Source organism: Trifolium pratense, linkage group LG1, assembly GCF_020283565.1.
Source record: "Trifolium pratense cultivar HEN17-A07 linkage group LG1, ARS_RC_1.1, whole genome shotgun sequence".
In the NCBI taxonomy this organism is placed as follows: Eukaryota; Viridiplantae; Streptophyta; class Magnoliopsida; order Fabales; family Fabaceae; genus Trifolium; species Trifolium pratense.
Genome location: NC_060059.1, coordinates 2,712,304 through 2,734,835, shown reverse-complemented (window position 1 = coordinate 2,734,835; position 22,532 = coordinate 2,712,304). Strand labels below are relative to the sequence as shown.

General features: G+C 32.0%; 2 protein-coding genes across 2 annotated transcripts; both read right to left on the bottom strand.

The window, feature by feature from the left end:
- Positions 1 to 10,373: 10,373 nt before the first annotated feature.
- On the bottom strand, positions 10,374 to 15,480 carry LOC123900977 (cysteine--tRNA ligase 2, cytoplasmic-like). The gene is made up of 10 exons (XM_045951567.1): positions 15,417 to 15,480; positions 15,129 to 15,385; positions 14,630 to 14,693; positions 13,249 to 13,410; positions 12,666 to 12,836; positions 12,299 to 12,580; positions 12,039 to 12,164; positions 11,300 to 11,521; positions 11,083 to 11,199; positions 10,374 to 11,001 (listed from the first exon to the last, which is right to left on the bottom strand). The coding sequence occupies exons 2-10, from the start codon at positions 15,299 to 15,301 to the stop codon at positions 10,654 to 10,656; spliced, it is 1,665 nt and encodes a 554-aa protein (XP_045807523.1). The 5' UTR covers positions 15,302 to 15,385; positions 15,417 to 15,480; the 3' UTR covers positions 10,374 to 10,653.
- A 1,553-nt stretch (positions 15,481 to 17,033) lies between these two features.
- LOC123900967 (cysteine--tRNA ligase 2, cytoplasmic-like) lies at positions 17,034 to 22,103 on the bottom strand. Its single transcript, XM_045951558.1, has 9 exons — positions 21,834 to 22,103; positions 21,471 to 21,534; positions 19,686 to 19,847; positions 19,106 to 19,276; positions 18,739 to 19,020; positions 18,484 to 18,609; positions 17,669 to 17,890; positions 17,452 to 17,568; positions 17,034 to 17,370 (listed from the first exon to the last, which is right to left on the bottom strand). The coding sequence occupies exons 1-9, from the start codon at positions 22,004 to 22,006 to the stop codon at positions 17,083 to 17,085; spliced, it is 1,605 nt and encodes a 534-aa protein (XP_045807514.1). The 5' UTR covers positions 22,007 to 22,103; the 3' UTR covers positions 17,034 to 17,082.
- Positions 22,104 to 22,532: the final 429 nt, after the last annotated feature.

The window sequence follows — 22,532 nt, the reverse complement described above, 5'->3', positions numbered from 1 at the left end:
ATCATATAGATCATTTGTGTAAAATTTCAGACAAATCCAAAATCATTTGATATGCTATTGAGACACATAAAGATTAACGGCATTTAAAAAAATACAAAAACCGTTAATTTTGATGTATCTCAATAACATATCAAATGATTTTGGATTTGTCTGAAATTTTACACAAATGATCTATATGATGTAAACTTTCAATCCAACGGTGGATTTTATAAAATTTATATCGGTTAAAACGTTATTGAGAGGTGTAACATTTGGTGTCAAACTAGTTGGTGTCAACGGATCCTGACTCATAATATAATATAATATAATATAATATAATATAATATAATATAATATAATATAATATAAGAGTCAAGATTCAAATATGTTATTCTCTATTTATTAATTTTAAAAGGTATAGTTTTAGTTATCATATTACTTAAAAAAATATTTTGTTAACGAGTGTCCTCGAAATACTCTTTAAATATTACATTTAAGAAATATTTTATTCAAAAAATTAAACACTACAATTTCTAATATCTATGCCTTTATGTCTATTGTTGAGCAATGACACAATATACTAGGAATGGAAGAAACAATACAAACGATTAGAACACACTTTGTTGTACTCAAGTGTGAGATGGGAAGTTACATTTAAATACTCCTATTTGGTACACTATATATCTTCTGTTTTCTTATAGATGCGGTGAATAGGGGATGTTAATAATTCCATTTCTTTGTCAGTAATCAGTATGTAGTAACATACTAATTGAGAAAAAATAATAATTATTGGAATGAAAATGGAGAAACAAATAATTATATGCCCAATTGTCACGTAATATGTCTCAATAAAATTAAGCATGCATATGCATATATTATGCAAGAAAAAGAATCTTATTATATTTTTGACAAGAAAGAGAATCTTAGATGAAGACTGAAATATTGATTCCATTGTTCCCTCAATAGATTTTTAAGATCTTTAATTTATGCCTCTCAAGCAACGTGAAACATTACCACAATCTATACTTTCCTTCTACACGCCAAAACCTCCATTTAACCCTTCGATGGTTTCTTGGTGCCTTATATGCTACACTTATTCATAGAAATAGAAATTAAGGTGGGACCAATTACATGAGGATTAATTAATTTATGTACAAGTGCAATTTTGAAATATTCGGTTTGATTGGATGAGACTAATAATAAAACAATTACTTGAGTTAAGCATCATAATCTTTCATCAAATAATTAAGCTTGATATATACTCTAGGCTCTAGCTAGGAAGCATGATAATGATAGAGAAAGTATTAAATTTGTTGAGAAAATAATAGACAAGAGTCGCTTCTAACTCTCAAGAGATCACTTGTGGGAATGAGTAACTGAGTAAGACAAATATATATATATATATGTGTGAGGAAATTAAAGAGAGATCCACTTATTCCTTCAATTCCTTGGATATGTAATTGATCATTTCTTATGTACCATTTCATTGATTAGCACAAAGTTTTACATAACTTCTTTTGACAAGTTAAGCTACTCCCTCCGTCCCAAAAAGAATGACCCAGTTGACCGAAACACGCATGCCAATGCATAACTTTGGCGACTAATATCTTTAATTGTATAATAGTAAAAATTATAAAAAATTGATATTTTGAAAATACTCATCGAGACGAATCTAACAACATCTTATATGTTAATATTTATTTTTATTTATTAGTAGAAAAATATGGTCAAAACAATATATATGAATAGTGCATATATTCAAAATGGGTCATTCTTTTTGGGACGGAGGGAGTATTAGATAAGTTGATTTTTTTATAATTATTTAGTGTTACAATGAATGAAAGGTAAACGGATAACAAACTGCGTCACTAACCCTTTTTTTAATAGCAAAATCAATTTTTTTAAAAATAACATTCATAGTTCAAGGGGACACAATATTGTTATTCATAACATTTTGAACTTTTTGTAAAAGACTCGCAACCTCATGTGCGAGGAAGTTAAAGTGTCAAATGAAAACATGTTACAATTAAATAATTATAAATAATTATAAATATTTAATTTGAATTATTTCAATCACAATAAACTGAATTTATCTTTATATAAATTTTAATAATTTTGTTGTTTATGTTTGAATTCTTATTTTATTTATCTCTACACTTTTTATTTTTTTTATTAATTAAAGTTTTATCTTATATTGAATTTTCTTATATCTTATTTAGTTCCTTAACTAATGCGTTTAAGATACAGGTTAGTATTTTTCTTCGTAAGATTCTTGATCTTTACTCAAAGTAAGTATATAGAAGTTGGATATAACACGGTCGGTGCTTTTGGCACCCATTATATATCAAGATCTTTTGGTACAAACATTGTCAAACCCAAAAGAATATTTGGCCACTTTAATTGAAAATTATTAACAAAGGTGAATCATATTGTCTAGCTTAATTAACCATAACCATACATAATCTTGGTTTTTAATATTTATCGTAGTTGGAAACAGGTGGAATTGGTTTCCACAAAGGAGGTCAAGGAGAGAATATTAATTTCAGACTAATTAGGAGTAATTATTTTGGGTTTTGCCTTTTGCTCCAAACTGAAACCGTATTATTCACTATTTTTTTTTCTCTTCTAAACTCTTTTTTTTTCTTTCTCATAAATTATAATCACCCTTGTATGAGAAAAAAAAAAGAGGGCTGGACCAAAATGACATGAGAGATCTAAATCAGTACTCTTTATACTGCGTTTTAAGTAGCTTTTTATAATATTTTGCTTATATAGAAAGGAAAAAAAAAAATTAGCCCTTCCTAAGCATGTTGGGACTAGGGAGTTTTGTTCCTTTTCACCTAATTGCAATTGGCTTCAGCTAATTAATTGATTGATAGAGAAAGTTTGAGAGAGAATTATAGCTGAGGTAGCCAAGTATGATTAATGTTCAGTGTATTAGACATGATAATACCAATTCTCGAACAAAAACAATGAACTGTGTATGGTGTTTAGTTGATAATGACTTTCATAATTAAACCTCCCTTTGAAAGTCTTTGTCATTGTGTGCTATAAATTTACCTTATTGGTCAGCAAGGATATCACAACAAGATATAAAGGGACATTTTTAGAGTTGAAATCTGACTAAGACTATGATTATTATTAATTTTTTTGCCTTTCTTTTTCATATTTAATTTCCCCCACATACTTGGATCTTGATTGGCTTCTCTTATGTTAACGCAATGTGGATGTTTGTTTGGAGGCAGTTAGCTGGTTACAACTTTAATATACAACTTGATTAAACCACATGGAGAATTATTTTATAATTATAGTATATAGTGCTATGTACTTGACATTATAGAATATATAATCAAGCATAATAATGAATTGATATAAGTGGTAACGATCTTGGACCTCTTATATATGCGATTATAGGTTTGACTATTGGTTCATGTATATAAAAATAATTCAATTGGGAGAATTTAACTTATCTTGTGTGTCATACAGATTCTCCGGTGAAAATTAATCATTGTTAACTGCGGTTAAAATTTAATACCAATAATGATAACAAAAACAGTGGATATGCAAGTTGTTTACGGCTAATCCGCAAGAGTAATTACTATAATGCTTGAAAGTCTTGCTTTTTGAACCAAGTGCATCAAAGATAATCATTTTTGTTGGACCTTTTGCTTCCTTATGACTTAGAAAAAGATATATCAGGGTAAAATCTGTGACAAGTTCCTTCTTAATAATTTGAATTGGACTTGATTCAAATTATTACAAAATCAAACTTTAAGGTGACAACTTCCCTACTTATAAGTCGCATGTGTGTGACCAGAGTGTCGCTGATATATAGAATTAACCTGATAGCAAATGGTTCAACGGGTCTTAAATAGACTCTGAAACTATCTTAAAATTTGGTTCAATCTTAACTAAAACTTACAAAACCGACTTACCCTACTTACAAAAGTACTGCTTATATTGCAGCATGCTACAGAAAGTGAGCCCGTGATGAAAGATATAAAAAACTGACCAGAATTGTGTGCATCATGGTACTACCATTTATCACATCTATGATCTATTCACTAACAACAATGCTCTTGGTATGGACTATAGACCTCATTAAAATAATCAAACTTGTTCAATTAAAATGATGTGTAATATATTAAAATCACTTATTTAGTGGGATTTGTTAATTAGGTTTGGCAGAGCTTTCTACAAAGTCTATCTGTGATTGAATTGTTTATGTCCTATTCTAGGCACATCAGTGCCTTTTTATTTAGCTAAGCTAGTCCAATAAAACTTTATTATTTAATTACTTATGAAACCAGCTATAAGATATTTGAAAAACCCCATAATGCATCATAGGCATTCCCAACCCTATATATAGTGATTAGTGGTCCATTACCCTGATGAAGTATAAAATTATAAATCACAATTTATGTTTAAATACAACGGTCTAATTTGAGCAACCTGTTCGCTTATCAGCAAACTGTGAGTCATAGCCAACAAACAAAAATAAAGGAATTCTATGTGCAAGAGTTGGAAGTTTACTTTGAACTTTCTGTGAGAGTATAGCAACCATTATGTCACCAAACCTTGGAAGTTTGAAAAAGAAAACAGGACAAAGTAAATAACACTGATTCAAAGCCCCATGATCAGGCTTTTAGGTGTGTTTAATGGTAAGTGGGGTCTTACTTCAAACTAATTGAGATTTCACATTTGATCTCAACCCCAAAAAAATCCAAAAAGTGGGGAAAAGAAAGTAGCAAAAGTAGCTAAAATACTTTATTTGATTTGGAAGTTTGATAATTAAATTTTCGGTGACTTATGTCTCAAGTTATAACTAAATGATTGTCCAATATAAAATAAATTACATGGCAAACTTAGCAACTCTCTCATTTGAATGTGTCCTTGGAAACTTAATTTAATTAAAGTTAGAAATCTTTTCTGAATCCACGTAAATGCTGAACAAATGGTCCATAAAAAATCATACTTTCATTTTTAGTTTATATTTTAAAATACTAAGCTTAAATTTAAACTGTTTGATCTTGGTTGAATGACCACTGACAATCAACTGCATGAATGCAGGAAAGTTTTGACTGCACCAGAACGTGATCCGTGAATTTTGTACCACCTAATATTCAAATTCAACTGTTTTATTTTTTTACTGAATTATAATTATTAACAGTTGAAGAGTTAGACTAACCAGTAATTGCCATGAACTGTAAAAACACAGTTGTACGAACAGAACATAATTTGAACTCATTTTTAGTATCTAATTAAACTTTAGGTGAAACATGTGTGCTTGTCTCCAACTTGTTTTATACTTTAAATAAAGCTAGATTTCCATGTTTCCTAGCGTGCATCTGTAATCTGTGTTAGATATGAAATTTATCACTTCACCACCAAAAAGGTGTTTTTACAATTTTACTTGAGAGAAGTCTAAAACCTCGTATCTCCTTTTCACACTTAACTGCTACCAGTATTACCATTATTATAAGTTATTGTTAAGAAGTCTCACGTGAGATAGCCTGAATATGTGTTTATAAAGTAGAGGCAATCCTCACCTTACAAACCGATTTTGTATATGTTCAATACTCAATTCTAACATGGTACCAGAGAATCCTACACGATCCGTTAGGCCGCCTGCTATCCCAATACTTAATTCTAAGAGTTATTTTTGTCATTTCCACATTTACTAAGAAAAATATGCAATATACATATTCCTTTCCTACCATAGAGTTAGATGGTGGGTTAGGAAGCGACAACAAGATGCAAAGTATAAAGAACTTCCTTAATTTGTGTACTACATATCACGGTATGCAGATATTTCTGTATGGATAATAACTTGAGATACAAATGTGTCTTATTTTAATGCATATTCTTCTTATCTTAAGGCATATATTGTTAATGTCAAATGAGATCTTGCTTTTCATTAAAAGAAATTTCCAATTTTCAGTCATCTAGTCTCCAGATTCCATAATTACTAATATTGGAGGAGCACATGTTTTCTATGACCTGCTATGCTACCTTGTTCACGTCACATTCACATAATATGCGACAAAATAGACTACAGTATACTTTTCCTCTGAAATTAACTCCATTTCTAACATGGCCTTTGATACTAAATTACAGTGAGAGATCTCATCACTTTGAAATGAGTATGCATGTTTGGACTAACGATGAGTCCGATGGAATTACGGCGTGTTACCGTGATTTTGTCAAAAATTGTATATCAGAGTTTAAATCACAGTGTTATAGTGATTTCGTTAAACTCTCTAATTTCAAATATATGTACTAATTAAATAGAGAATATATAATGTAAAGCTGCACATTTTGGTAGCATCCACATAAATTTCATAATATGACATACACAGTGCAATGGAAAAAACAATGCAATTTAACGAATGAAACAATCGTAGTCTTTGTTTGAAATGAGATCAAATAGTTTAGATTACACAATAAAGAAAATCAATTTAAACAATCACGATTGTGAAGTTGATATCACGCATTTGAGATCAAAATTTGTGTAACATAATTACCGTACCAAATTCAAATCAATGTTACATATTCGCATTCTTTGCAATGGAAAATGCACGTGTTTTCACGCTGTAAACAATCTCAGCCGTTAATCTAATATCAGACAAGATTACTCAATAACAAAATTATGAAGATATAAAAACAGCTGAATATCTTTCAAATTTCTATTGTTTTGTTCTTTTTCACAGTCAAAGATGATGAAACTCACTGATAAAAACCGACATATTTAAGATTTTGAATGCCTAATTTGCATAGGTTCCATCCAAAGGAAGTAGGAACTAGGAAGCATAAAACTGTTGCCACTTTGGTGTTTTTAATTTGTGTGGTTCCTAAAGCTTTTGTAGTCAAGTTGGAAACAAACATTTGCGGTGTATATCATAGTATAGTATGCAGAAAAAGCTACTATTATATTTTAGATCTCTGATCAATATGTAACTAATATCATGCATGCATGTACTTGCAATATTCTAGTTTCTTAGACATAGTAAAATATGGGACCCAAAATTGTTCTGTCTCTGAAAAAAGAGTTTTTGATTGATTACTAAGTTGACATGATTTTGATATATGCAACTCTTAGTTATAATAGTACACAAAAAGAACCAAAAAACTTATGTAACTCCCACAACCACTAACATCGTACCTTAACATAACATTTTACATAAGCTTTTTTATTTTTCTTCTTTTTTATCTTATCTTTAAATGTAGTTATTGACCCCACAAAAGCATTTTCCTATGGTGGCAACAGAGTGAAGCTATTTAACTTTAGACCAAGCTCTTGGGTTATAGGCACTTCAACTTTAAGAAAAGGAGACAGATTGAACGGTATTTATGAGTTTAGATATATAGTCTTAAAGTTTGAAATTGAAATGCATGGTGGAAATTAATTAATGTGATGTATTTAAAAATATAGAAATTAGATACACCAATAGATGTATGACACTAAAATGGTTAACTCAATCAAATATCATTATCTTAATTTGGAGATTCGGTGTATCAGAAAAGTGAGATGAGGAAAAAAAAAAAACAGTCTCTGGTTAATGGCATCTGTCCTTATATTTGAACTTTGCTGATGATATCTAGTCATTCCCAGCTAATATCAATAGACCAAAAGTACATTCATGAAGATATATTTCAACACGTTACATTTGCAGTACAATTATCTACATGGCACTCATGTGGGATGTCTTGCATCAAATAGATAATTCTTGTAAATGTTTATTGGATTTCTTAACACACTCTCTTACACGAAGCACAATTGGGTTTCGTGTGTATGATATAAATGGTGGATGGTTCGATAGTGGAGATCTGATAATAAGTGGCTCAACCAATTTTGAAGAGGCTCTGACCATCTTAGAATGGGTATTGAGTCTAACTCAACATGACAAAACCAATTTGTAAATGATTGTCCTCACTTATAAGCACACGTTTAGGTCAATGATATGAGACATTTTAACAATTATATATAATTTGGAAATATAATATTGGGTATCAGTATATAATCTAGGCAAAATTGAATGTCATGTTAAATTTTTATATTAATTTATATTTAAAAATTTATATTTTAAATGGATTTTACATGTCTAAATGTACCGATACATTCTCTTCTTTAATTTATATTTTTAAATTTTTTTATTGAATGATCTAGATCTTACTGGAGGGACCGTTCACGAGAGACAATCTATTCCCCATATTATGTACCTAGCCTTATAAGTTGTAACTTGTATTCTAAGTGATAAAGTTTTTTGTGGCTACAAGAATTAAACAAACCATTTAGACAGGGACACAAAGAAAACAATTAAAAGATATCTAACTTTAAAATAATTAAATCATGTGTATTTTTTTATGTAAGTTGTTGTATTAGTTATTTTTTATTAAGATGATATGTTAGATTTAACTCATTCTTGTAAAGTTGACTTGGAAAGTGAGTGGTTTTACTTATTAATTACTCCTCCGTCCTAAAATATAAAAACAAAATAAAAGATAACAAGAAATATACAATAACATTTGTTGATTCAATTTGACCCAATAATAATTTATGTTTAGGAGAGAGCAGTTTTTTGTTGTTCCTATCAATTGAGTTTCATTAGAAAGAGTATTAAACAATTATAAGAATTAACCTTTAATCTTAATTTTATCTTCTTCGACTTTTTTTGAATACCCATGAATAAGAGACTCGGTGATTTAGAATTCGTTAACTCAATGATCATTTGTCTAACCCTCCTAGAGTTGTAATTGTACCTAAAAGAAAACTCATATGTTCTCTCTCTAAAATGTTGGCATTTAGTATGGTCGAATATAAAATTGGTCCATGATTGACCACTTTGGTGTGGACGAGGAGGAAGAAAAATGAGAAATGATAAGGTGTGAAAAATGTATGTTAAAATTTAATAGAAATGTAAAATCTAATCAACAATTCAAAGTGGTCTATTTTTGTTGGTTGCAAAATTCATATTTTTCCGGGCTATCTCACTTTTTTGACTGTATCAGTCTATATTTATAGAAAATATAAACTTTTTTTGTTTTGAAACTTTCAATTTAAAAACAAACAGAATTTTGTACAAAATAACCTGACTTTAAAATATATCTTCAGAAATTTTTACATTCACTTCAAATTAATGGTGATGTCAATTTAACCATCACAGTTCTAGTTTATCTCTCCGGTCTTTAAACTACTATCCAAGACAAATGATCAATTTCAAGTCCCGTTTGATCTTGAGTATTCTTATTACCGCATCTTCGAATTGACTTTGAATACTCTTATTACCGCATCTCCATACTGAAGTTGGGAATGGGAAACCACATTGTCGTCGCAATCTTTTCCTTCACGTGCTCCATCAACTCTTATCTCCGAGACATGGTAATAACACTCAATGTCTTATCCATCATCCCAATTTTATTTGATGTGATTAGTTTACCGGTACCGACGTCTCACCTATCAAAACTTCAACAAATTTTCTTTTAATCACCAAAAACTTGTTTCCATCTTCACTCAAATTTTGATGTAAACACGTTACACGCTTAAGATTATTGCTGATTGAGTAGAAGTCAAGTAATTCTAAATGTTTTCGAATTATTCGGAAAAAATGGATTAAGGCCATCCCATTTTATATTGAAGATATCAGCCTAACTTTAGCAAAAATAAAATATATCAACCCAACTAATCTGAATCGAGAAGAATATTTAAAATGAATATATTTTTGGCATTTGCTTTTTTTACTCATGAAACTCAATTATTTTGGTCAATCACAAAACTAAAACTTATAACCATAATGGCCCCATGATCTAATTACCCGATAGCACAATATTCCAAATTATTTTAAATTTTATATCCAATTTGTTAATGGTGCATCTATTTACACCTCCATTTTTGTTTTTTTATGAAGATTACTCATATAATTGTCTGAAAAATAATGTTAGGTCAAATTGTGACCATCAACTCTTTGAAATTTCACCTAAGATAATAGCAAACTATAAGCAACTCCATAATTCAAGAATTCCACCTCATTTGTCTGCAACGTATTAGGATATGTGTGTTCATATTGAAGTGAGTCAATGTTATTGACAAAGGATAAAATATTACTCTGTAATCATGGATGATGCATTTTCAAAAGAGACCAAAATAGTTTTTGTTTGTTTTCAAAAATACAAGACAATTGTTTAAAAATATCTCTTGTTCTCTGTAAAACTAAAACAATTTTTTAAAAATAAAAATAGAAAATATTTTTATTTTTTACAAAGTAAACTGACCCTTAGGTTTGCCATTTCTTAGATTTGAAATGTGATTCTCTAATCTCTATAGCTAATAGCAATAGTAGAAGATAGAGATGAAACTAATATTCATAAATGGACAACAAGAATAATCAGACTCTATATTTTAGAACAATGCTCCAGCTTCTATGTGTCTATAGCAAAACTTTAAATAATATTTTTAAACAAAAATTATCAATCACTTTGTGAGACTCTATTCGTGTAACTCTCACAGCCAGTAAAACTAAACCCTATGGCAAGACCTTAAAAACACCTAAAAAGTGTACAATTGGTGATAACCTCAAATTGATATACAATCTTGAAGCATTGTGTTAAATCATTGAATAAATTATAACATAGTTCTGTGTTAAATCATATAGCTATAGAGGGATATCAGTGCCACCTTTATGTTGATGGTGCATGTGGACCATTCCCTTCGCGATCCGCGGGTATTTCCTCCACATTTTCACTCACTGCAAGTGTCGACAATTTTTCCTCAACTTTGGGTGCCTTGTTGTCTGTCTGAACAGCTTGTGCAGCAGTTGGTTCACTTGGGATGCATGGCCTCCAAATTGTTTCGTTGCCGACATCCATAAGTGCAATACCCTTTGCAGTTAAACCAGTTCTAACTTCATCACTCTTGGCAAAATCCTTATTAATCCTAGCTTGCCTTCTTTCTTCAATCAGATTTAGCACTTCATCTTCTGTCAAACCTGCTCTCTTCAACGCCTTTTCTTTGAACTGCTGCAGAACCTGATGCACAAACAAAAATTATCACCCTTCCTTTTATGATGGCTTTTCGAAAGACGAGTTCACTCAAGTAAAATATATTACCTCGGCATAGGACAAAGAGGACAATAATCCTAGTACATTCAAAACTTTTCTAACTTCTTTCTCAACTTCCAATAGGGATTGAACCAATTGCAATTGTGTTTTTTTCTGCATCTTTTTCTGAAAAATACACAATATAAATTACTGACGCGTTTCAGACTCAGTAAAAAGCATGTAGAAGCTAGGGATAAGATACATAAAACTGGAAGCGAGTAAATACCTTCAGCATCTTCGAAGAACTGTTCACAAATTTCAAGGCCTCTTGGAGAGCACCGGTTAGTATTACTGGTGTCTGCAAGTCATCTGACATTTTTGTTTGAAACTCGACATTCAACTTCTTAATACACTCCTTGGCAGCATCATTAATTTGAGGCGCCTTTTCTTTCTTCTCAGAGTCCTCTTGTAGAAATGATGACAGAGCATCTTTACAATCTTCAAGAGTCTAACAACCAAATAACAAAATTCTTCCTTAATAAAGTTAAGGACATCAAGTAAGCTAAAAACAATTTCTCTAGTGACATCAATAAAGCATTCTAATATTATAAGGTATCTGTAGCTTCTAATATTTAAAGTAATTAGATCCAAACCATAGGCAAGATTGTGGTAGAGTCCAGAGAATTAATTCTTGCAGCAAAGACTCGGGTTTATTTAATTGTGTACATTTTTTCGTGTAATATAGAGGGGCAACAATTTTCATTATAGAATATAAGTAAATAACTTCTCTGTAGAAATAATTTAAGTAGCAGGCAATAAACATTGGCAAATTCTATCTTCAGGCCATGACTAAAGCAATAGCATAACACAGTAAGGGAAGCAAAATTTTAAAGTTGTTCATACAAAAAAGAGCGACATTTAGATGAACAAAACACCAAATAAAAACAAATCAATTTCAGGTTAAGTGATGAGACGGCAAACTTGCCAATCAACTCCTAAGCAAAGACGCATAGGAGGCTGCTTACCTGAAATATATAATAAACAGCATCAGATGAAGTCTCCAGCTGTGCGATGGAGTAATTTAGCGGAGATCTGTAATGAGCACTAATCAAGAAGTGTCTCAAAGCAAGTGGATGGTAACGCTCAGTGATCTGCAAGAGAAACAAAATTGCACGAAACATAAGAACAATGTATCCTTTTGCGAGACTTCTACCCTATAAAACCTTCTACAAAAATTTATCAGAAAACATGAATGGTGAAAAATACTGCTCAAGGCCCGCCTAACCTGGCGAATAGTGAAAAAATTGCCCAAGGATTTCGACATCTTCTCATTGTTAGTGGTCACATGCCCATTGTGCAACCAATAACTGATATGACTCTCGTTGTCTGCAGCCCAGCTTTGTGCAATCTCATTTTCATGATGAGGAAAGATCAAATCCATTCCACCACCATGAATATCAAATTTATGAGATAAATAACAAGCACTCATTGCACTGCATTCAATGTGCCATCCAGGCCTTCCAGGACCCCACGGACTGTCCCAGCTGACCTCACCAGGCTTAGCAGTCTGCAATTAATAATATTAAAAAATGAGAGATATCTCAAATGTAACCGAAAATATATGTTAGAAGAACTGGTAAGATTTCTTGCACCTTCCACAAAGCAAAATCAGCTGGGTGACGCTTTCTCGAGTCAACAGCAACTCGTTCACCGGCTCTATTATTTTCTACCCTTTGCCCCGACAGCATGCCATAGTTTGGGAATTTTTCAACAGAATAGAAAACATCTCCGTCAACCACATATGCATAGTCATTGTCGATAATCTGCAGAGTACCTTAATGATTAACCTCCTTTCAAATACTTAACTAATTACTTTGAACTAAAGGAAAACATGACACACTGGAGCAAAAAGGTTTGATACTTGATGAGGGTTGAGGAGGAAGACACAAAATCTAAATTAAATATCACTAGAGCAACGAGCAGAAAGTAAAATATAAGTTATTTCATAAAAAGTGCATGACATAGCATAGAATAAACCGATCATTTCATAAAAAAAATGGTCTTTACATTTATATGTCGCATTCATCCGGAAATTAACAAATTCTAAAAGCGCTTAACATCGGCAGCATTCAATTGAAATGAAAGTGATGCAGAAAACAATATTTTCACTTTGGCCAATTCCTCTAATTTTTTGAACAAAAGCAAAAGAGAGCAATCTAAGTGGCAGAATTAAACCTTCGTAATCATGTCCTTTATCTCATCAATGTGTTCAGAAACACGGGGCTCCTTAGACGGTCTCTCACACAGAAGATCCGACATATCCACATTATATTCATCGCAAAAACGGTTGCTTAACGCCAAGGGATCCTCACCAGTCTCATTGGCTCGGTTAATTATCTGCAGCAATGCTAGTATTAGCAGTTTCTAACAAGTACAGAAGAACCATATAAGAAAAACCATGTAAAAATAGCACCAGGTCAACATCTATGTTTACAAATGAACTGGTGAAACTTCTTCTAGCATTAATTGACAGTTATGAGTTATCATCTATAAAGCAAGAACACTGGCATTGCTAAAAACTGGCTCCACGTTTTCGAATTAAAATAATAATAAAGAAAATAGACCGCTTAAGTCTGAAGAAACAAAATAATAAAAATACAATGAAGAAGATTCTCAAGAGAAAGAAGAAGGAAAAAAAAGCCACCAACTTGAAGGCTGGCATTTGAACAAATATCAGAGGATGTTAGAACACGAAAATGCAAGTATATGAAATATGTGTATATTGACTGAAAATTAGAGCTAAGCTCCTCAATTGGGGCTGACCACATTCCGACTACAATTCACTAGCCTCACTATTTATAATACTAAGGCATAATAAACTTGCCAACTAAGCATCTTAACCCACTCTTTATATACCATAGAACCTCACCATACTCTTTATTACAATAATAGCCCTTTTCATGTATCCCTTTAACTCGGGTCTCTATCAGAGGATGATGACCCCATACATTTAGAGCCGTAAAGCATAAACATCACAATGCTGAGAGTATTATTTCTTGGAGAATTCGTGTTTCTTGTAAGAATGAGGGGTTAAACATTCATGTATCAGTGCACAATACAAATTTACCAATATGCCAAACATTTTAATTGAGAGTATAAACATAATTGGCAATATATTCATAAAGATGAGCAATAGACTTCTTAGCATAATATATATTGACAACCATAATATAATCCTTTATATATCTGAATCACTCCAAATATCTCAACCCATATAGCATTCTCCATATACATTTTACTCGACCTAAAGACACTGCTACTACCTAAAGACACTGCTACTAAAATACACTGATTAATTAACAAAAACAAATCCTCATTTCTACCATTATCATACGGTTAGTATGTATTGTTACAAACTCAATCTGTAGTCTTAAATCATTCACAGGTCCAATTCCAATGAACATAAATTATGAAGGATTAGAGAGCTAGAATCGTGTGAATGGAAAAAGGATGAAGAATAGTAGCAAAGGTAATAGTAGTAAGCAAAAGATTAAAGCTTTATATAGATAGCAAACTAGCAATTACACCAGCAGGTTACACAACATATTAACCTCACCTTGTCATCAACATCAGTAAAATTCCGCACATATGTCACCTCATAGCCCAAATGTTTAAGGTACCTGCACATTTTCATGTTAAGCAAACTATAAATAACATCTAGTATAACATAAGTAAAATTAAAAGGGGGAAAAACAATAGTGTAACAACAAAAAATGTAAATTTTTTTTGCCAATTTTCATTTTTCAAATATCTCAAACAACACAATATCTAAAATTAAACAAAACCAAACATAAGATAATACTCTCTCCGGTCCTTTCTATAATAAACAATAATAATGTACAATCGAGTATAATATCTATAATATAGATCAGATACATTAGTCATTTCGTAAACCTAACAAGTCAATTGTTTGTTATAAAAAGGAGTAATATTAGGACAAAAACTATAAACCCCAATTGTGCAGAAAACAGATCAAACCCCAAAACCCAGATATAATTGACAGAAAAGATTGAAACTTTGGAAGGGAAATTAGTAATGATAATATATATATATACCTATAGAGGATATCGAAAGAAACGGCAGCACGTGCGTGACCGAGATGACTGTAGTCATAGGCAGTGATTCCACAGACATACATGGAAACCTCGCCAGGTACTTTGGTGTTGAAGATGTCCTTCTCTCTAGTCATCGAATTGTACAGCCTCAACTCAACTCGTTCGTCCGCCATAGCTGCCGCCGCCGTCGTCGTCTGCACCACACAACCGAGTTTGACCTAATTTTGCTACAATTTGTATGTAACGTGATTTTCAATTTATTGTTATTAGCTTTTTATTAAGCTCAATTTACTTTCTTGATGATGGAGAGATTCTTTACTGTTTTTATTATGATGATTCGTTTTTTTTCCTTCAATAGATATTAAATTTGTCTTGTTAACACGTGCCCTAAGGACACAACATGTTGTTAAGATATATCAAAATAGAAATTCAACATTTAATGATAAAAGAAATTTAATGTTTCAAAAGTCAAAATGCACAAATTAGCATTTAACAATTTGCTTCCTTAACCTGTGCTTTAAGGGCACAAGTTAACATTTTTCTTAACTTTTTGTGTACCATAATAAAAACATGCTAAACAGTGTCAAAAAAAATAGTAATTTAATTTTGAAAGTAATATATTTAAGAGTTTAATTTATATGCACAGAGTAAAATAGTTTTACACGATCGTCAATAAATAATTATCATTTTGTCATGTCAAGAAAGTGGGGTGAACCGGGGTGATGTGGCGGAAAATATGATTGGTATTGGTTGACGGTGTATAATTATTTTACACCGTCGGTGCATATCAATTAAATCCTATATTTAATGCTTTAAAAAAAATTAAGAAAAATCTTTTCTACTTAAAATTTCATAGTTATGAAACTATGAATAACTATGAAATTTTCATAACAATTAATTTAATTTTTTTTTAATGTAATTTAAATATATTTTGAAAATGTTGGGAAATTGTTGGAAATTTTTTAAAATATACTTGAGATTATGCAATAATTATTTAAATATAATAACTGTATAAATTTGAAACAATGTCTCTCTCAATTTAATATGGGTATTGTTTCATATTAATATTGAAGGAAATCTTTTAAGAATTGTTTTCTACCATAAATTTACATAAGTTTTTCTATAAACAAAGACATTTTATATGCATAGGATATACGCACAATTCATGTTTTACACATACAAATCTCTGTCAAAATAGTTTTCAAATCATTTTTTTTTTCTAGTGTGTGATAGTAAACATGAATTTTTTTATTCTATAAAATTTCAATGATCGATATGTTTGATATGAGCGTACAATTCATGTAAAAGTGTTTAAGTATCTTGAAGGGAATTCTTCATTTTACCCACAACAAGAAACAAAATTAACTAGGATTTTCTTCTATCTCGTAGTTGAACTCCGAACTACTAGGATTTTCTTTCCATGGGAATCGGGAAGGTTAACCGGAAAAAAAAATGAAGAAATTTGGTGTTTGGCATAAGAGTAAACAAAACTCAAAAGTTCAGTTTGAACATCTACATAGATACTTGGCTCTGCATTCTCATTTCTTGATAGAATTTCTGAATGAATTTCTCCGCCTTCTCATCAACCGATTCACCTTCTTCATTTTCAATGACATCTTCATCTTCAATCACTGCCACTGGTAAAGCTTCAAGCTGCCACTCCCCAACGCCACTGTCACCTCCTTCTACTTTCAAAACCCCCAAACACCAATACAGATAGAAAAAGGAACACAAATCTCTTTGTCCTTTATTTTTGAACCGGCAGAGATAGCAGATAAGATGTCAGCGAGTGCCCTGACAACCCCAAAAAGGAGGTGGTGTCACGACAGTGGAGACTGTGGATGCACCACCCTTGTGTATGACTATATTGTGGCAATAGTTTTTGAATTCTGTAGAATAAGAAGATAAAGAAAAGCGGCAGTGCCGGTGGTTTCTGTATGGGATTTGCACTTTTTTAAATAAATAGTTTAATCAATTTATAAATAAAAGTACAAATTGCCTTGAAATAATAATAAATAAATCCGGTGCGCGGTGGTTCACTTGGAATGCATGGCCTCCAAATTGTTTCGTTGCCGACATCCATAAGTGCAATACCCTTTTCAGTTAAACCAGTTCTAACTTCATCACTCTTGGCAAAATCCTTATTAATCCTAGCTTGCCTTCTTTCTTCAATCAGATTTAGCACTTCATCTTCTGTCAAGCCTGCTCTCTTCAATGCCTTTTCTTTGAACTGCTGCAGAACCTGATGCACAAACAAAAGTTATCATCCTTCCTTTTGTGATGGTTTTTTGAAAGATGAGTTCACTCAAGTAAAATATATTACCTCGGCATAGGACAAAGAGGACAATAATCCTAGTACATTCAAAACTTTTCTAACTTCTTTCTCAACTTCCAATAGAGATTGAACCAATTGCAATTGTGTTTTTTTCTGCATCTTTTTCTGGAAAATACACAATATAAATTACTGACACGTTTCAGACTCAGTAAAAAGCATGTAGGAACTAGGCATAAGATACATAAAACTGGAAGCGAGTAAATACCTTCAGCATCTTCGAAGAACTGTTCATGAATTTCAAGGCCTCTTGGAGAGCACCGGTTAGTATTACTGGTGTCTGCAAGTCATCTGACATTTTTGTTTGAAACTCGACATTCAACTTCTTAATACACTCCTTGGCAGCATCATTAATTTTAGGCGCCTTTTCTTTCTTCTCAGTATCCTCTTGTAGAAATGATGACAGAGCATCTTTACAATCTTCAAGAGTCTAACAACCAAATAACAAAATTCTTTCTTAATAAAGTTAAGAACAACATGTAAGCTAAAAACAATTTCTCTAGTGACATCAATAAAGCATTCTAATATTATAAAGTATCTGTAGCTTCTAATATTTAAAGTAGTTAGATCCAAACCATAGCAAGATTGTGGTAGAGTCCAGAGAATTCATTCTCACAACAAAGAATCCGGTTTATGTAATTGTACATTTTTCTTCGTTTAATTACAAAGTTTATACCAAATGAGATACCAATAATTTCTGTGTACCATGACTTTTAAGAGCCACCTTGCGGAACTTAGACATGTAATATAGTCACACACACACACACAGACGGGTAACAATTTTCACAATAGAATATAAGTAAACATCTACCCTCGAGAAATAATTTAAGTAGCAGGCAATAAACATTGGCAGTTCTATCTTTCAAGTATGGGAAACAAAATTTTAAAGTTGTTCAAACAAAAAAGAGCCACATTTAGATGAACACAGCACCAAATAAAAACAAATCAATTTCAGGTTAAGTGATGAGACGGCAAACATGCCAATCAACTCCTAAGCAAAGACGCATAAGAGAGGCTACTTACCTGAAATATATAATAAACAGCATCAGATGAAGTCTCCAGCTTTGCAATGGAGTAGTTTAGCGGAGATCTGTAATGAGCACCAATCAAGAAGTGTCTCAAAGCAAGTGGATGGTAACGCTCAGTGATCTGCAAGAGAAACAAAATTGCACGAAACATAAGAACAATGTATCCTTTGCGAGACTTCTACCCTATAAAACCTTCTACAAAAATTTATCATAAAACATGAATAGTGAAAAAAGTTGCTCAAGGCCTAACCTGGCGAATAGTGAAAAAATTTCCCAAGGATTTCGACATCTTCTCATTGTTATTGGTCACATGCCCGTTGTGCAACCAATAACTGATATGGCTCTCTCTGTCTGCAGCCCAGCTTTGTGCAATCTCATTTTCATGATGAGGAAATATCAAATCAATTCCACCACCATGAATATCAAATTTATGAGATACATAACAAGCACTCATTGCACTACATTCAATGTGCCATCCAGGCCTTCCAGGACCCCAAGGACTGTCCCAGCTGGGCTCACCAGGCTTAGCAGCCTGCAATTAATAGTATTAAAAAACGAGAGATATCACAAATGTAACTAAAAATATATGTTAGAAGAACTGATAAGGTTTCTCGCACCTTCCACAAAGCAAAATCAGCTGGGTGACGCTTTCTTGAGTCGACAGCAACTCGTTTACCAGCTTTATTATGTTCTACCCTTTGCCCCGACAGCATGCCATAGTTTGGGAATTTTTCAACAGAATAGAAAACATCTCCGTCTACCACATATGCATAGTCGTTGTTGATAATCTGCAGAGTACCTTAATGATTAACCTCCTTTCAAATACTTAACTAATTACTTTGAACTAAAGGAAAACATGCCACAGTAGAGGAAAAAGGTTCGAAACGTTATGAGGGTTGAGGAGGAAGACAAAATCTAAATTAAATATCACTAGGGCAATGAGCAGAGAGTAAAATATAAGTTATTTCATAAAAAGTGCATGACATAGCATAGAATCTACGGATCATATCATAAAAAAGTGGTCTTTACATTTATCTGTCTCAGTAATCCGGCAATTAACAAATTCTAGAAGCACTTAACATCGGCAGCATTCAATTGAAATGAAAGTGATGCAGAAAACAATATTTTCACTTTGCCCAATTCCTCTAATTTTTTGAACAAAAGCAAAAGAGAGCAATCTAAGTGGAAGAATTAAACCTTGGTTATCATGTCCTTTATCTCATCAATGTGGTCAGAAACACGGGGCTCCTTAGACGGTCTCTCGCACAGAAGATCCGACATATCCACATTATATTCATCGCAAAAACGGTTGCTTAACGCCAAGGGGTCCTCACCAGTCTCATTGGCTTTATCAATTATCTGCAGCAATGCTAGTGTCAGCCGTTTCTAACAAGTGCTGAAGAATTATATAAGAAAACTCATGTAATCATATAAGAAAACTCATGTAAAATAGCACCAGGTCAACATCTATGTTTTCTACTACAAATGAACTTGGCGAAACTTCTAACATTAATTGACAGTTATGAGTTATCATGTATAAAGCAAGAACACTGGCATTGCTAAAAACTGGCTCCTCGTTTTCAAATCAAAATAGACAGCTTAACTCTGAATAAAAAAAATAATACCAATACGATGAAGAAGATTCTCAACAATAACAACAACTAGGTAAAAACAGCTCAAGAGAAGAAAAAAAAACCCACCAACTTGACGGCTGGAATTTGAATAAATTTCAGAGGATGTTAGAACCCAAAAATGCAAGTATATGAAATAATGTGTTTATTGACTGAAAATTGGAGCTAAGCTCCTCAAAGAAAGAGAACACTCTAGAACACTCTTTCTTTGCCTAACCATAACTGTTCCAACTAAAATCTTCCATTCCCACTACAATTCACCCACCTCACTATTTATAATACTAACTTACTAAGGCATAATAAACTTGTCGACTAAGCATCTTAACCCACTCTTCATTTACCGTATAAAATCACCATACTCTTTATTACAATAGTAGCCCTTTTCATTTATCCCTCTTACTTGGGTCTCTATCAGAGGATAATGACCCCATACATTTAGAGCCGTATAGCATAAACATCACAATGCTGAGAGTATTATCTCTTGGAGAATTTGTGTTTCTTGTAAGAATGAGGGGTTAAACATTCATGTATCAGTGCACAATACAAATTTACCAATAAAATTGGTCCATGATTTTCTTTTATCCTAGACCAAACTGACCGTGAAAAGGAAAGGTCATTAAAAAGGTTTATAACATTTATAAGAAGGAATTACCAATTTTAATTGAGAGTATAAACATAATTGGCAATATATTCATAAATATGACCAATAGACTTCTTATCATAGAATATATATATATAATTGACAAGCATAATATAACCCTTTATATATCTCAATCAATCCAAATATCTCAACCCATATAGCCATCTCCATATACATTTTACTCGACCTAAAGTAACTGCTGCTAACATACGCTGTGATCAATTAACAAAAACAAATCTTCATTTCTACTATTATCATATAGTTAGTAATAGTATATATTGTTACAAACTCAAAGTCTTAAATCATTCACAGGTCCAATTCCAATGAATCTAATGAACATAAACTATAAAGGATTAAAGAACTAGAATCATGTAAGGTATTGTTGGGTATAATCTTGTAATGTGCTTAGACTAAGTGATACATAGTGATTAGTGTGCAGAGCAAGCGCGCATAGGCCTAGTCAGGCAAGGCCTCGAGCAACTTGGCTTGGCTTGGCTTAACCAAGTGAAACTAGCTTAAGCACTTATCTTGTAATAAGCCTATATAAGGCATTGTCAATAATGAATGAGATGAGGATTCCACTTTGCAATTAACAGGTATGAATGAAGAAGAATACTAGCAAAGCTAATAGTAGTAAGCAAAAGATTAAAGCTTTATAGAGATAACAAACTAACAATTACACCAGCAGGTTACACAACATATTAATCTCACCTTGTCATCAACATCAGTAAAATTCCGCACATATGTCACCTCATAGCCCAAATGTTTAAGGTGCCTGCATGTTTACATGTTAAACAAACTATAAAGAACATCTAGTATAACATAAGTAATATTAAGACAAAAAAAACTATAGAAGGAATAAAGTATAATATCTATAATATAGATACATTAGTCATTCAATAAACCTAACAAGTGAATTGTTTGTTATAATATAAAAGGAGTAATATTAAGACAAAAAAAAAAAAACTATCAACCCCAATTGTGCAGAAAACAGATCAAACCGCAAAACCCATATATAATTGGCAGAAAAGATTGAAACTTTGGAAGGGAAATTAGTAATGATAATATATATACCTATAGAGGATATCGAAAGAAACAGCAGCACGTGCGTGACCGAGATGACTGTAGTCATAGGCAGTGATTCCACAGACATACATGGAAACCTTGCCAGGTACTTTGGTGTTGAAAATGTCCTTCTCTCTAGTCATCGAATTGTACAGCCTCAACTCGACTCGTTCCTCCGCCATAGCTGCCGCCGTCGTTGTCGTCTGCAACACACAACGACAAACCCTGTAGAATCTAGCAGATTTCTAGAATGCACAGAAAAAGTTGCTTTATTTAAATAGTAGGAAAAATAAAAATATAACAAATTTAGCTAAAATATTGGAAAAGAAAATAACAAAACCTAAGTTAAATAAAAATAACAAATTTAACTAAAACAACATAACAAAAAAAAAAGAAATCTAATTAAATAAAAATAAAAAATTTAACTAAAATATACTAAAATTAAATCTAGTTAAAATAATAAATAAATCATCCTACATCAGATTTTCAGACTAAGTATGCAATAATTATTTAAGAGTAGGGATCCCCATCAGGTGTCAAACTTTAAGTTTACATCCAAATAATATCCGTTGATTTATTTTAACCTAAAAGCTTAGATTTAATTACTTAAAAGTATCACGTGAGATTTCCAACTTCATCTTTTACGTTATATTGTCGTCTTTTCTCAATCGTTTCATTTGTCTATCATTGAAACTTCTTAGTGTTTTC

Excerpts from the sequence above, each read along its gene's own strand:
- LOC123900967 (XM_045951558.1), bottom strand. The coding sequence starts at position 22,006 with ATGGCGGAGGAACGAGTCGAGTTGAGGCTGTACAATTCGATGACTAGA. Across the intron at positions 21,535-21,833 it reads TCTTTCGATATCCTCTATAG|GCACCTTAAACATTTGGGCT; the intron begins GTATATATATTA and ends GTAAACATGCAG. Across the intron at positions 19,848-21,470 it reads TTACTGATGTTGATGACAAG|ATAATTGATAAAGCCAATGA; the intron begins GTGAGATTAATA and ends GCATTGCTGCAG.
- LOC123900977 (XM_045951567.1), bottom strand. The coding sequence starts at position 15,301 with ATGGCGGACGAACGAGTTGAGTTGAGGCTGTACAATTCGATGACTAGA. Across the intron at positions 14,694-15,128 it reads TCTTTCGATATCCTCTATAG|GTACCTTAAACATTTGGGCT; the intron begins GTATATATATAT and ends GAAAATGTGCAG. Across the intron at positions 11,002-11,082 it reads CCTCTTTGTCCTATGCCGAG|GTTCTGCAGCAGTTCAAAGA; the intron begins GTAATATATTTT and ends TTTGTGCATCAG.